The sequence below is a fragment of the Styela clava genome, chromosome 6, assembly GCF_964204865.1.
Source record: "Styela clava chromosome 6, kaStyClav1.hap1.2, whole genome shotgun sequence".
In the NCBI taxonomy this organism is placed as follows: Eukaryota; Metazoa; Chordata; class Ascidiacea; order Stolidobranchia; family Styelidae; genus Styela; species Styela clava.
Window position 1 is genome coordinate 12,762,714 of NC_135255.1, and position 15,082 is coordinate 12,777,795.

At 35.1% G+C, this 15,082-nt stretch overlaps 2 protein-coding genes across 2 annotated transcripts; both read left to right on the forward strand.

Annotated features, from left to right (window-relative positions):
* Positions 1-491: 491 nt before the first annotated feature.
* On the forward strand, positions 492-8,417 carry LOC120331465 (uncharacterized). Its single transcript, XM_039398552.2, has 16 exons — positions 492-804; positions 1,033-1,327; positions 1,478-1,655; positions 2,120-2,173; positions 2,351-2,525; positions 3,017-3,134; positions 3,264-3,414; positions 3,732-3,824; positions 4,035-4,180; positions 4,722-4,860; positions 5,140-5,322; positions 5,935-6,208; positions 6,465-6,618; positions 6,700-6,798; positions 7,004-7,146; positions 8,125-8,417. Exons 1-16 carry the CDS (start codon positions 520-522, stop codon positions 8,386-8,388), a joined length of 2,751 nt encoding a protein of 916 aa, XP_039254486.2. The 5' UTR covers positions 492-519; the 3' UTR covers positions 8,389-8,417.
* Positions 8,418-9,369: 952 nt separating this feature from the next.
* Positions 9,370-14,280, forward strand: LOC120331351 (cAMP-regulated D2 protein-like). The gene is made up of 10 exons (XM_039398424.2): positions 9,370-9,536; positions 9,812-10,041; positions 10,393-10,613; positions 10,879-11,017; positions 11,319-11,497; positions 11,788-11,965; positions 12,265-12,435; positions 12,627-12,803; positions 12,888-13,085; positions 13,465-14,280. Exons 1-10 carry the CDS (start codon positions 9,395-9,397, stop codon positions 13,762-13,764), a joined length of 1,935 nt encoding a protein of 644 aa, XP_039254358.2. The 5' UTR covers positions 9,370-9,394; the 3' UTR covers positions 13,765-14,280.
* The last annotated feature ends 802 nt before the right edge of the window (positions 14,281-15,082 follow it).

Genomic DNA, 15,082 nt, shown 5'->3' on the forward strand with positions numbered 1-15,082 from the left:
ATGGTAACAATTTTATTAGAGAATAGATCAGTAGAAAAGTTAGCAGTTACAGTAGAATGGCGAGGTATTATAGAGCAGGGGTACTCAACTATTTTAACCGAAGGTCCGTTTAGAAAACTTCAAAATTACTGGGGTCCGGACATTACAGAATATTTTTCCATTAAATAAACGAAACGTCAAATAATGGCTCGCAAATAGAAACACAAATGTCGCATATTGGTACCAGTACGACAAACTGTATAGCTGTGTATTTAAATTGTATCAAAATCATCTGAAAGTACCTAACGATGCTTATGCTCCCAAAACAAACAAGCAGAAGCGGTCCAAATTAAATGGTCGAAAGGTCCGGATTCGGACCACGGTCCGCCAGTTGAGTAGTCCTGTTATAGAGGATAACATTATTTCTGATCTTCAAACGCCTCTGTTGCGTCATAATATAATAATTTTAAACAAAATTATAAACGATACACAATAACATAAAACTTAGATGAACAAATATCATTGCTTCTTGTAGCTATTATGGACCTTAAAGCTGCAGTTTGCTTTATTATGATAGTCGCTGATATCGTTCCGCAATCTGTAACGGTTCCAAACGTTAATCTAACCGAATTTACTACCAATGCTACAATTAGCCCCGATCTGATTTCAAATGTGACTACAGAAAGAGAAGAAGTATTAGATGATGAAATCACTTTACATCGCGTTGTGAACGAAGCAGAAATCCGCAGTGCTATTGCTCACCCAGGAGAAGATTTCAGTGCACATCCAGATGTAATATACGTAGTTCAAAGATCTGGAGTGTCAGTAAGTTCAAATTTAACTTTCAAAATCGCATGTAACATACAGGAGGAGCATTATTTGATAAGAACAATTGAAAATTAAATTGCCGTGTTAGCCATACATACCTATAATGTACAAAAAAATCAGTAACAGATTTGTGATGCAATATCGCTATTCATTGCATTTGGCGTTATCAAATTACGTACTTCAAACCACACCCAGTACATACATTACAAATAACGATTTTTGCAGGATCAGGATTTTGGTTACGTCCAAAAGTTTATTGGCCAAGGCGTACAAGCGATGAGTTTGGTTGGATCGAAAATAAACGAGAGTCGTGTTGGGGTTGACATAGTAACAGACAATGCATTGAATTTTGTCAACTTTGAAACGTGCTGTCAAACAGATCGCACCCATCTTTTGATGAAAATTGATCGCGAAATGACGATGTATAACCAGACGAGAATGCAACAATTCCCGATAGCAGATCACATAGTAGTATCGCCCCATCCAATCGACTTTGTGAGACCCCTTCAATTTATTCGAGGTTAGTGATATTACATCCCAAATGAATTCATAATCTCATAGATTTACAAAGGCTTTTAAGAGCACAAAGTTTTGAATTTTTATTTTTGTCCAAAATTCTTTTTTTCGTTGACTAATTAAAAGTTTTCTATTTTATTAAATGCATTCACAGGTCAATACTTGAAGGGCGGTTTAGCGAGGAAGAAGCCAACCTTGCTGATCTTAGTATTCAACTTCCAATCACCTTATATGAGTTATCGACTTCTCGATAGTGCTGTGGACGAGATAAGAGCATGTAAAGATGCCGGTGCACATGTTGTCAGTATTGTAATTGATTCAGAGCCGAACAGGTAATTATTTCATATAAATTGTATTTCTACACAGCATATATGTACCTATTTTATACAGAAGTTGGCAATTAAACTGTTTGTCCATCCTATTTCATCGCTCACAATGACTTTGCCTCGTCGTGAGCATGTTGCCCTACCTGAATTCCCATTGCCGATTACAAATCTTGGATTTGATTCTTGGTCACGCACGAGACCTAACTATGCTAGCTAGTAATACAAATTCTCAAATGTGCGACAAGCGTATTCCAAATATTTGCCTGAAATTATAGTTAATATAACTGGTGTTATTTGAAGTGATTTTTAAATAAAATATTTCCGTTGATCGATAAATCACTCAATCTATATTCTATGTCAACCGAGCACAATATTCATCCATAAATTTATAGCCAAATTTCATTTTCATGATTATGACGTCATTTAACAAAATGCAATACAATGCGAATGCATTTGCATATCTTTCACAGGCAACCAAGACACCGAAACAGCGGCTTACGTCAGAGACATTCTGGGCCATTGAGGTTAGTGAATTAGATTTTCATAATGTGCACCAAGTCAAATGTAAATATAGTCTTGTTTAATTCAAGTCTAATATTAAATTGAAATTGAGTTCACAAATACATGGGATTTTCTGGTCATTAAACTCCGTATTGCAATATCTTAAACCTAAAATGAAGTAAACCTGTACCTTGTTTTAGCCAGAATGAGTTATTTGTTGAAGAAGCAGAAGCGGAATATTTCAGAAATATATTTCGAAAGTTTCGTTCGAGTGAACAAGAAACAACTGCATTTGACGATGGCGACGATGATCCTCGTTATTGGAAAATTAAATCAGGAAGAACATACGAAGATATGTCAAGACTATACGCGATAGTAAGAACAACGTTTTTATTATCAAAACTAACTGAAGTTCCATATCTCTTTGTAATTATTTGACTGATTCCAGTGATACAGGTTAAGTTTCCGACCTGACGTTTAGTAATTTTTCAAGCCCGATTTAGAATTGAATTTTTCCGTCCACCGTATTTGAGCTCTAACAAGTGTGTCTGCTTTTAGTAGCTCATGTTACATTAGTAGATACTATCTTTGGAGGCCGCAATCTTTCCATTTCTGTATTGACTAACACTAACCGGTTCATTACATCCTTGGTGGGTCAAAGATCTTAAATCCATGACGTCAACATGGTTCAGTGATGTCTTATGCCTCACGGTAGTATAATTTGGTAGTTATGAGCTCTTTATTCTGAATTTCTAGTCATTTATCATATGCACAAATGTGTAGTAACTGAAGTGTGCTGAATATCTAATCTAAATTTACATTGTGCATCGGAAACTGCATGTAAGCATAGTTATAATTATGTTTAGGCTATGGCAAGCAGAAGAGATCATGGGTTCAAACTGAGATACTTCAGCGAACTAGCTTCTGGAGCTTTATTAAATGTAATTCTCGGACTCATCACAAATCCGATGTCGTTTTTTGGAGGTGAGTCATTTGAGAATATTCCCCAGCATTATCCGTCGAACCTAATTGTGTAAAATACTCTTTGCATGCAAGTATAGATTATATAAATTTTCGTGAGATATTTAATTTAACCATCAAGTGCGCCTTTAGACGGTGAGTTACGTGCAAGTTGTGAAAATACGAAGAATCATATAACACGATCTATATGGAGTCCTGGATTCTATAATCAGGAAACGTATGATGATCACGTGCAATGTGAATGGAGAATTGCAGCTAGATATGGATTCAGGGTTGAGCTAACGTAGGTCAAACTTGCTTCCACATCAATAAGAAGGATTGTGAGGATGTAGAATTTGGGACTGCCCTCGAGAATTTTTTTAGGATACTGAATAAATTATTTTGTGTTGTTTTAATCACTAGTCTATTATAGTCGTCGTTTCAGTGCGGAGGTCATTGTTACACAAAAATTTGTAAGCCTATAAAAAAGGGAATTCTGATTTCAGTGACTAATTGTTGTCTCAACGTTTGAACCAATACACATCAATGCATCTAAAAACCAGACCATGTTTTAAAATTACAGAGATTCTGATAAACTGCTAAACAAACTGTTATTTATAGATTTGACAGGTTTGCCACCGAAAGGAAATTTGACAAAGTTACAATATATGATGGTTATGAAAGAGAGAAAGATCAAATTATTGAAGAACTAAGGTAAAATTATCATAAGCAAGTATATGGAGTTGATTGTTAAATTTTTTATAAACAAACAGTTTGATATTTGATTTGAATGGAGTCAATGACGTGAGGTAAGTTTTTACGACATGTGCTTAAATAGGAATATAGAGAGCAAAAGAGAGTGATAGAGAGTTCCCTAGGGCTGTAGGTAATTTACGTAGGCTATCATGTTGCATTGACATTTAGTGGCGAATTAACAAATGGTGAAAAGAAAATCACCATATTAAGCACTGAGGAAAGAATGAGCATTACATTTATCACTGACGGTGGCTTCAGAGATACTGGATTTCATGCGGTTTGGGAACCTTCGAAACAGGAAGTCAAAATCAGCGGTAAGCGCATCGTAGTGGAATAATTGATTCTTCACTTATACTTCACAATGGGAATTCATTTAATACATACGCAACACAGTTGATTTAGAGCGCATTTGCCTCTTGCAAATCCATTCCCAGACTTTGAAAATAAGTTTGGCCGGCTCAACATACTTGGCAAGCATTGACAAACTATTGATATAGACATAATGTTACAAATCGGACCGGATTTCAATTCTAGCTTGAATTTGATCCAAATTTAGGTACTCCCGTAGTGTATGTACCAGGTTAGGGTTAGAACATAATTTTATTCCGATTCTTCTTATTTCAGTGCCCTCACGAGTTCAGGAACTGTCTGTATTAGCCAAGGAAATATACGCCTGTCTATAGGTTTCAGTCCCTTTACACAACTTGATGTAAAGTAGGCGAACGAAATTAGTTACCTCCACATTGGTACACACACTTCTGGAGCGCCAAAATCCATTCAGTCCTAGTCTTTAACCCAATTATGTCGGAGAAGGAACTTAATATATTTGATAAAATTGTTCATACTATTATTTAGATGCAACTGTAGTGTATTTGGTGGACGTATCATCCAGTCTAACATCGAAAGATCTTGAACCAGTGAGATCGTGGATCAAAATTGCTACAAAACATTTTTATTTTGATGGCGGAATAGGATATCGTTCCGCTTCCTTACGGTATGTTGGCACATGCTGTTCTTAGAACAACATCCACCTGTTTTATGGTGTTTACTGTATTTTATTCATTCTACAAAAGATTGCATGCCTGACATATTTTTCTATAATTGTTGGGGAAACGCATCCACCTGTTTTATGGTGTTTACTGTATTTTAGACATTCTACAAAAGATTGCATGCCTGACATATTTTTCTATAATTGTTGGGGAAACGCATTCTGGGACAATATTCTGACTTTAGTTGATAAATGAGAGATATAATTTTATTTTTACAAAGTTAGATCGTCAAATGCTGGATCTAGATTTGGTCTTCTGTCATTCGACAACAAATGCACGGTTCTTATGCACATCGCTCAACCCAAAAATCGAGTTCAGTTTTACCAGTCTTTAAATAAAATGAACCATACGCTGCGAGAAACGCACATCGGCTCGGCAATGGATTTTGTCAGGAAGAATCAGTTTTTGTAAGTGATTTTTTTCTACATGTTCTAGTACAATTTCACTGTTTGAAAAAGATATCGATTCAAAAATAATAATAATCTATATATATGAATACAACCACGACGTTACCAGGAACACAAAATTTGGTGTTTCCTTAATACAAAGAATCTTTGCTTGATAAAGAATTTACGAATAACATTTTTAAGTCCCATATGTTTTGCAAATTCCTATAAATCAAAATAGAAACAAGAGAGCTATGCTCAAATATGTGGACACGTCACAAGGTGCCGCTATTTATTATTCTGACACATAAAAAACGAATCTTTTAAAGTTCACAGAGATTTTTGAAATAATTAAAAGTAATAGCCTTGTGGCGAAAAAAATTCAATCTTAAACCGCTGAAAATTTCAAAGCAATTGGTCCAGTAATAAAAGAAAAAGGCGGTTTATTAAAACCGTTAAAATTCTGTGTCAGAACACAACAACCAGAGAAAGAGTGCCAGCATAAAGTGCAAAACGATCGTTATGTCCACTGACATCTCCAATAATGAAATTATGAAAAAAGTTAGAACACCAGATATTTTGATTTTGAACTACAAGGAAATGAACGATATCATCATATCTTTTATTTTCTAGGTACGTTCTTGGAGAAAATGCTTTTATGGTTCAGCCGCATCACCCGGATCATCCCCAACGTAAACCACCAAAACGGATTTTGTTTTTGTTTTCTGATGGTTATTCTGTTGACGATCCCAGGCCTGCAGCCAGGCGACTGTGCGAGTGGGATATTGTGCCTGTTTTTATAGAAACTGGTGACATAAATCTGAAAACCAGAGACGATATTATAAGCTTCTGTGGACTAAATTTCAGTATTTCGGAACCAATTAAAGACGTACTAGAAAAAATTAAGGTAACTGTAAGGTTTTTATGACATTTAATCAAAACCATCAATCAATTCTTTCATGTAAACAAAGAATAAACTAACGATTAGACAGAATCTTTACATTGAACGGGACAATTTTGCATGACCAGTTGGGCATTTTAAAAACCGAGAAGCATGTTTCAAGTCGTTATGTCAGGGATATATATATGTTTTAGATAATCAGAAAAAATATTGGGTGTTTCAATAATAAAATTTGCAATGACATTTTTAAAATTGAATTCAGATTCATCTTATGATTATTACAAACGAAACAACTACGCCCGAACCACCGATTACACCTCCCGGATTACCATCAAAACCACCCGCGCCAACTAGAACAACAACGACTACAACTACCACTACTCCAACACCGCCAACTACGTGGCCTCCTTGGACAGGTAAATCTTTCAACAATGAAATGTTGCTATGTTATACCTATAGTTTTAGTGAAAATAATTAAATATTCCCATTTCATCAAGGAACGTTACCCACTATCAAAACTCCAACCTCAACACCGACGCCAGCGATACCAGACTTGTTTGATTATTCTGCAATTGCCATTTTGCTTGCAACGATAGGTGAGTTATAACCACGAATTAGATGATGACAATTTAGTGCATTCACCATGATGCCTTATGCAGATTGAACTTTTTATCCCATCATTGCATATTGCCAGAATTTTTCCCGATGCAATCGAAATTTTGAAGCTACATTTTTAATTACACAATGAACAAAATAATTGAATTTTTTTTCTGCAAAGTAAAAAACAAATGCATATTTCAGGATTCTGTGAAACTGTGACCTTAATTACAATGATATGTCGCAATATTTGCCATCCACCAGAACCTTTATCATTGGAATCTTCAATATCGCACGAACTGCTAAAGAAAAAGCTAGCAGCAAGGGAAGCCGCACAACAAGCTGAGGTATTGTTCAAACACCCATTATCGTTTTGAAATAAGCTTAATAAGGACACGAAATGTACATATTAAAATTAAATATTGTGCATCTTGTGGCGGTTTTGTGAAGGCTGCGGTATCGGTAGTCTACTGTGAACGATTGCACACCTATACTACTTCATTTTAGCCTTCAAGACCATATATTTGAGCGTTTCTCTCTTTTTTACTTCAATTTTTCTGCGATATAATACGTTAGAAGCCTTCGTAACAACAACAAACTCATTGATGTGTTCTGAAAATCCCAAGAAACCTATCAATAATCACCAGAACTAGAATATGAAAACATAACCTAGTTCAGGTATTTTCAAATTGGTCTTATAGAAATTTACACTCCAAGTTAAAACTAGGCGACAATGTTGATTTTATTTCATCCAACGATTCATATATCGAACAGATTTTTTAAACATTTTATATATATCTCATACTTTAAAGTGCAGGAACATCACAAAAGGAAGAGTGCAATATAACATAGAATGACCATTTTTCTTTTCATGTTGGGTTATGTTAGGTCAGTTGACAATAGTAACCTAATACATAACTGAGGGTTACTCTTGTTCATACACGGGTTTTCTAAGAGTTCTTATATTGAAAGTTCACGTCACAATCACGCCACCTTCTATGTTTCAAGAGACTGAATAAATAAAAATACACAAGTCATCATTGCGATTGTTCTGCACTATTCACACGGAAATCATACAACTATCTATCAAATCTCAGTTGTATATATAAAAACCCACTGATGTTCGTTCAATTTATACGAGACGCCTGAAAATGGGGGAAGACAAAAAGCTGTTTTCGAGAAAAAGTTATATTTATGGGAAGTGCTCACGATGAGATAGTCACAAGAAGTTTAACACTATTATAAAAACCCCAAATGCTTATGTCAACGTCTTTTCTTTTATATATACATCATATTACGTTAATTGTCGGACGTTTTTTTTCTAGAATGAATTTCATGAGATTGACGAGGCCGAAGAGTCAGCTTTAGAAGACAAAATAAGCCGAGGATCATCAAATATCGAATCACTCTCTTCACGAGAACGACTCCAGAAAGAAACCTCTGGTGAACACGCTCAGGAACCAGAAGTTTTTTCAATTGATATCACGCAAAGGCCAACCAGATATCCTTCTGCAGCTAACAGTTTTTTTGAACGAGGAGCGTTTTTGCCCAAACATTTACAAGAAATTAATAAAAATGACATAATGTGATATATTGTAATGAATTATGACAAAGACAATATAAGTTTTATTGCGGGAAGTTAGATCAAGGACGACAATAAAACTTCAATCAATGTAAGCTTTGGCAGATGCCGATATTTGCGAATTCAATTTAATAAATTTCTGAGAATTATGCCAAGATATCGTTTCACTGTTGTATGCACTGCACTGCACACATATGCACTGTTATATGCCGATTTACGAATCACCAAAATAAGTAATGGGAACTCGCCACCCAAATTCCATAATCTTACCACGTGGTAAACACATTTGATAAAAAATTTTGAAGTAATGTTATTTGAGTAATCGTCCGATTTATTAAAAGTAATTCAATTACTGTAATGACAAAACTCGTAACATCGCAATGATTTCGCAGAACGATAGATTTCTGTTCGATGTTGACGCTTGTGGATATTACAAGAATGAGCATCATAACAATTCAGGTATGAATGGTTTGTGACCAAATGGATGTATATTGTTGCACTCTTTCGTTATCGATTAACTCAAAATTACAGTAATACATCGCATTTTTATCACGCTGCTCTGTTCTATGCAAACCTTACATTAATTGAATTATCGCATGTGTTCATGGTGTGGTAGTTTATCAAACATAGAACAAACATTGTTATGACAAGTCAAATCTTGTTATCTGAAATATATATTTAAAAGTAATGCCTTATGACGATATTCTTCTCGTAGTATTGTGTTGGTACAATAATTGTCAAGTCATACGTAGTCCAGCAATTAACGTGCTGTTCTAGGAAGAACAAGGGTTGAATTGAGTTAGTTATTCAAGTATGTTCCCACTGAGACTTGTATAAAAGTTGTCCACATTGCTATTATGTTATGGTCTTGCAGTACCAGCCTCATAAGATTCCCGTCCAGAATAAAAAATAAAAGCCTTTCAGTTGTATATTAAATTAAGCTCCCCCCTTTTTTCGAAAGAAACATACGTATTAGATCGTTTGAAATAGTACGAGTGAATTAGTAAAACAATATGGCTCAAAGTAAAACTATTGCATTTTTTGTTGCTGGATTTATTCCTGTCGCGATTGTTGTAACAACACTATCGATTTTACTCACTTCCAACAACGATTTGGTACCTCCGGATGTCGATGCAGGATATGTCATTGCTCAAAGTAAGTCTACAGTAATTTGGCTTCATCAGGGATTCATCAGTATTATTTTTGAAGAAAAGACACTATTCATTATTGCCTTACTACATTTTTGAATAGGATTAAGCAATATATGTTCGTTTCCATTCATAATATAGCACTTAGTTAGTTCCTAACTTGCACTGTAAAAACCAATTTCTAAAACTACCTTGGGGATAAAATATCCTATAAGTCAATTTCGTACACTTCATTGATTGCTTCTTAGAAGTTGAAACAACCAATAGTTTTATTTTTTTCAGTTCCTCGAATTGGGAGACTTAGAGGATTTTTAACAAACGAGAGTACTGCTGTATTTTATGGACTTCCATTCAGTCAATCAACAGCGGGCGAATACAGGTGGCAAAAACCTCGTGACCCATTGCCTGTGGAAGATGACTACAAGCGAATCGATGCATTTAAAAAACCAAAAGCGTGCCCGCAAGTTTGCGTGTTTCCCTCTCCCGAATATTCATGTCCTCCAGTAGAAGACGTGAGTGATATTATATAATATTTATTGCAAAATATATTCAAGATAAAAAATGGCCAATAATGATTATTCAACTGAAATAAATGCCTTGGCGGTCCGTCTACGTACCCCTGGTTTGCCAAGTTTTCAATGTAGATATCCAGACACCGGTATTATGTTGCAAATGGGAAGGGCAAAATATTAGTTGATACTATCTTTTTAATCTGACTCTATTATGTTATATCATATAAAACATTTTCCTGCATACAAAAATCCGTGGGTACAAGTTTACATTTTCACAAATTATACAAATAAGTAAAAGGTATGTGTTCATTCTACGTCGTACAGAAATAACTGCCCTCTATTTTATAACAGATGAGTGAAGATTGTCTCAATCTAAATGTATTCGTTCCAAGTCGACTTACAAAACGTGAAGCATCACATCGGAAATTAATGTCCGATTCAGAAGAAAAACTGGCTGTTATGGTGTATATCTACGGAGGTGCGTTTATGGCTGGCGGGAATGCAATACCACTGTATGACGCAAGATATTTGTCTGAATGGGGCGACATTATTGTTGTTACTATAAACTACAGGTAAACTTCACAGCGAAGTTTTTATTCTCTTAGTACAAAAGACATTTCATTTCAATAAACCGTATTCTAGTCATTTTATAACGTGGCCATATTTAGCATCTTAACTCCGAGCATATCCAGGTTTGACCGAAGGTACTTAGCCTCAAATTGAAAGCGATAAGACACATGGAAATATATCTGAATAGAAGGCGTCATCAGTCATCACCTACGGTACACTATGCATTTCACAGAGTTTATTTATTAACTTAAAAATGTTTTCTCAAAGACTGGGCGCATTCGGATTTTTTTACCAAGATGACGGAACATCCACAGCTGCACTTGGAAATTTCGGAATATACGATCAAATTAAAGCACTTGAATGGGTTCACAGGCATATTGCAGACTTTGGTGGAGACCCCAATCAGGTACACCGTAAAAAAATGAAATACGTTATTTTCATTAAATAGGCGTCAAATAAGGTCTGCACTTTTTGCTTTGTAGTAAGCTACCTGTTGTAAAAATATGACCTGTAAATGACAATGCAAACTGAACTGATTATGAAAATTGCATCATGGGGTCGCCATTTAAGGGCGTCTCACAGAATACTTCGACGGTTAACAGCAGATATTACATGTTGTAATGTTCTAAGAGTAAGACTCTCAATAACTAAATATAACAGCATAACATTTTATCGTAACAGACGAGCATTGAAAAATTTAATCCTAGGTAACATTGTTTGGTCAAAGTGCCGGAGCTCAAAGCATAGCAGTTCTGATGTTACAAGACGAAGTAAATCATTTATTTCAAAGAGTAGTTATGCAGAGTAATCCGTTTGGGTTGCCATACAAAGATGTATCTGCTGCACAGGCTTTGGGAAACAGTTTTGCAAGATGGGCAAGATGCGCGTAAGAAAGAATTTATTTCTAGGCAATAAAAAAGACAGTAAATATAGTAATTACTTCACAACGTCTTGGTTAAAATTCGAACTTCTACATTTTCAACATTAACTAGTAGGGATACGACATCAGTTTATTTCTATCAAGAAACCAAGTTGGACGTACGTCAATATTATTGTAATATGACACCTAGAATCTGGCATTTTGGACCCGCAAAACGCAACGTGAAAGCTCACGAACTCGTAGGTTCATTAGATTGATATATTCATTAAAACTAACTTTATTAATATCTATTTCAGTCCTAACGACTTAAATTGTCTGAGGGGATTATCGATGGAAGAACTATTGGAACGTTACAAAACTTTACCTTACGCAATGCAGTTAAACGCGCAGCATATATCAGAAATATTTGAACCATATTCTCCGATACTTGATGGGATTTTATTGGACAACGACCCGATGTATTTGTTTAAAGAGGTAATGTTAACGGAAGTACAAAAATTACATACACGACCACTGAGTTTATATTAAAACATAACCTATATGCAATGATTTTTATTTTTGCAACAATCGTTATGATCAAAGTCATTTGCGAATAGAGATGCATAAATACGCAGAAACGCGACAGACAGTTGGACACTCGTTCACTAAGAATTAAATCAAACAATCTCTTTTGTGCGTTAAATAATTTTTTGTATAGGGGGACCCATTTGATAATTCATCATTATCATTGTCGTGTAGCTGAAACTTAAAACTGAAGGACCTAAAATTTACAGGGGAAAAATCAAGACAAGCCAATGATTGTTGGGTATGTTGAAGACGAAGGTGCCATGTTTGTTGGCGAGATCTATTCCTCTCCTATTCAATCGCAAAGAATATATAAAGCAAGTGCCCAGATTATATTCCGACAACATACAGACATCGTTGTTGATTTGTACCCACCACAGGTGAGCGCTTTAACGCATGTACTTGAATTATATTTCTGGATTCCACAAGATAAGTCTTAATGTGATCTGGGATTATGTATAAAGATTTAATTTAAAGACATGAAACGTAATCTTCTATATTATTAGACGTCGTTTCGCACTGCCGTGTACTTATTGTCATGGCAATCACAGAACATACTTTTCTTACACAGTGTCCAAGAATAAACCCACAAGAAACCGATTGTGATGAAAGAATTCCTATGGATGATGCGGTCACCGACTACATGTTCACTTGTCCAGGAAGAAAAGCAATGAATTCCGATCGCAACAAAGCAAAAGAAAATGCTGACATTTGGTTTTACACTTTCAATGAAACTTGGTCGTTCCCGGTACTTGCTTATCTCGTTTAGAATTAAAAGAATATAGAACATGGTTTAAACCTTTCATTAAATTTTATAATTATTTGAATCCAGGAATTTTGGGAAAACTATACATTGTGTTGGGAAATGGTATGTCACACAGAAGAAGTTCCGTATTTATTCGACATTGACAAGTTAACCGAATATAGATTTGAAGACGGTGAAGCAGAACTCGCTGCAAGAATGAGAACATTTTGGGTTAATTTTGCAAAATATGGAAACCCAAATGGACCTCCGGAGACTGCTCAAGAGGTATTATTAACTTTAAATATTCTGGGTGGTAGACTCATTAGAGATCAAAAATTCGTGGTTTACGATGTAAATCTGTAGAGTCCGTAGAGACCGATAAGAGTCCGTTGCGGTACTATTAGTGGTTGCCTGCTCTCTTTAAAGCAAATATACTTGGTAGGTGATTACAGCCTCCTTGGAACTATATAAAATTATTGTTTACAATAAGATAGAATATATAGTAACTTGACTCACACTTATAGTACATCACTCCTCAGCTTTTCATGTTAGGGTCAGATGATAAAATATTTTAAATACCTTTATTTCCAATGAGAAAATATTGCAAAGTCAACCAAATTTTTTGAGTATTTTACATTGTGCTTATGGCGTGTTGTTATTTTAGGTTCCAGTATCAGACAACCTTGATGGTATTCAGTCTATCAATAAACAAACAGGAGAAGAATTTCAACAGTCAAAAGCAAAAGGACAAATATACTGGCCCAGATTTTTTGAGACCGACCAATCCGATCCAAATACGTCATATCGGGTTCTGCAAATGACAGCGCATGGGGATCGAGAAATAAACGATTTCAGAAAAGAATATTGCGACAAGCTAGACGATTTGGATTATTACCTTGAAAATTACAACATCCCCGGACTATTGATGAATATTAAAACGAAAATGAATGAGAATGAATTGTGAACGTGAATATTTTTATCGCATTACAAATACATCTAAATAGGCTATAAATATCGAGAATAAGGAAAAATTGTAAATTGTTTTTAATAAAATAAAATTCAATTGCAATCTATGAACAAATCTGATATTCTATATATATGTATAGATGATATCTATATTTTGCGAATTTCTCGAAGTGCAAGTATGATATACGTTCAAATTTATTCTTGTGCCTGAAGATAACGGATTTCTCGGAATACTAGATTTTGTATAACTACAAAGTCTGTGAACGATATGCTAATAACATTTCATCTTTGAATTAATAAATAAGTAGTTTACTTGATTATGTGAAGCTCGTAATACATTGTCGTCTGCGATTTGAATATTAGAAATTGTCAATCAATATATCAATGAATATAATATATATAATAAAAATATACATTTGAATATATCGTAACTGGTGAATATATAATTGTGCTTGAAGAGGAATTCACAGAGCCATATCACAGCTACGTAGGCACAACCCTGGTCGAACGTTGTTTGTACCACCGGCCCAACAATGGCGAACATCCATAGTCCGGCAAAGAATTGACCGCTGGCCCAACGTCGGTCCTCGCTTTGTAATAGAGACATGGCAAATGGTCGGGCGAACGTAGGCGCTGCTTTGTAATACAACCGTGGCATATGGCCGAGCCAAAGTAGGCAATGCGTTCTAGTACAAGCGTGACATATGGTCTGGCCAACGCAGGCGATATGTTGTACACAACTGATGCCCCAAAATAATCCTACCTGGTAACATAATTTAATAAAAAGCAATAACATACGAGTGGGTTTTTATTTCTCAAATATATATTTGAGAATCAATCGTGGTCCATCTTCCACCCAAACCGAAAAATATAACTTTCATGTGTTATGTTGCTTTAGTTAAAACAAGTTATTTCAAAACTAAATTTTATAGTGCATGTGGAACTGCTCAGAGCAAGGTCACGGTAACCTTAATTTATAGTAGCAATGCCAGAGCAGAGAATATCACTGACCCTGAGTCGCAAATTATACACCTGAGTTTAGAATCAAGTCTGAATTCCAACAAATTTTCAAAGCGTGAGTCTAAAGCTAAGTACTTGGTACCAAATTTCGTAATTTGGCAAATTTCGTAACAACTGTAAAGTACTTAGATGAAACATAATTTGAAAAAAGAGTACCAAATTGGAAAACAATGTAGTAATCTTGTATTAGTAAAAATTTAACTTCTAAATTAGGGGTGGCCAGTTTTTTTTTTTTCAAATTTAAAAAATGAAAGTAAGATTGCATTCAATGGTCAGCGATAAATTGATTGATTTAT

What these genes read in the sequence shown, in the direction of transcription:
- LOC120331465 (XM_039398552.2), top strand. Translation starts at nt 520, where the DNA reads ATGGACCTTAAAGCTGCAGTTTGCTTTATTATGATAGTCGCTGATATC. An exon ending in ACCCCTTCAATTTATTCGAG is followed by an intron (nt 1,328 to 1,477) that starts GTTAGTGATATT and finishes ATGCATTCACAG; the next exon opens with GTCAATACTTGAAGGGCGGT. An exon ending in AAGCCGCACAACAAGCTGAG is followed by an intron (nt 7,147 to 8,124) that starts GTATTGTTCAAA and finishes TTTTTTTTCTAG; the next exon opens with AATGAATTTCATGAGATTGA.
- LOC120331351 (XM_039398424.2), top strand. Translation starts at nt 9,395, where the DNA reads ATGGCTCAAAGTAAAACTATTGCATTTTTTGTTGCTGGATTTATTCCT. An exon ending in CATGTCCTCCAGTAGAAGAC is followed by an intron (nt 10,042 to 10,392) that starts GTGAGTGATATT and finishes ATTTTATAACAG; the next exon opens with ATGAGTGAAGATTGTCTCAA. An exon ending in GCAAGATGGGCAAGATGCGC is followed by an intron (nt 11,498 to 11,787) that starts GTAAGAAAGAAT and finishes TATCTATTTCAG; the next exon opens with TCCTAACGACTTAAATTGTC.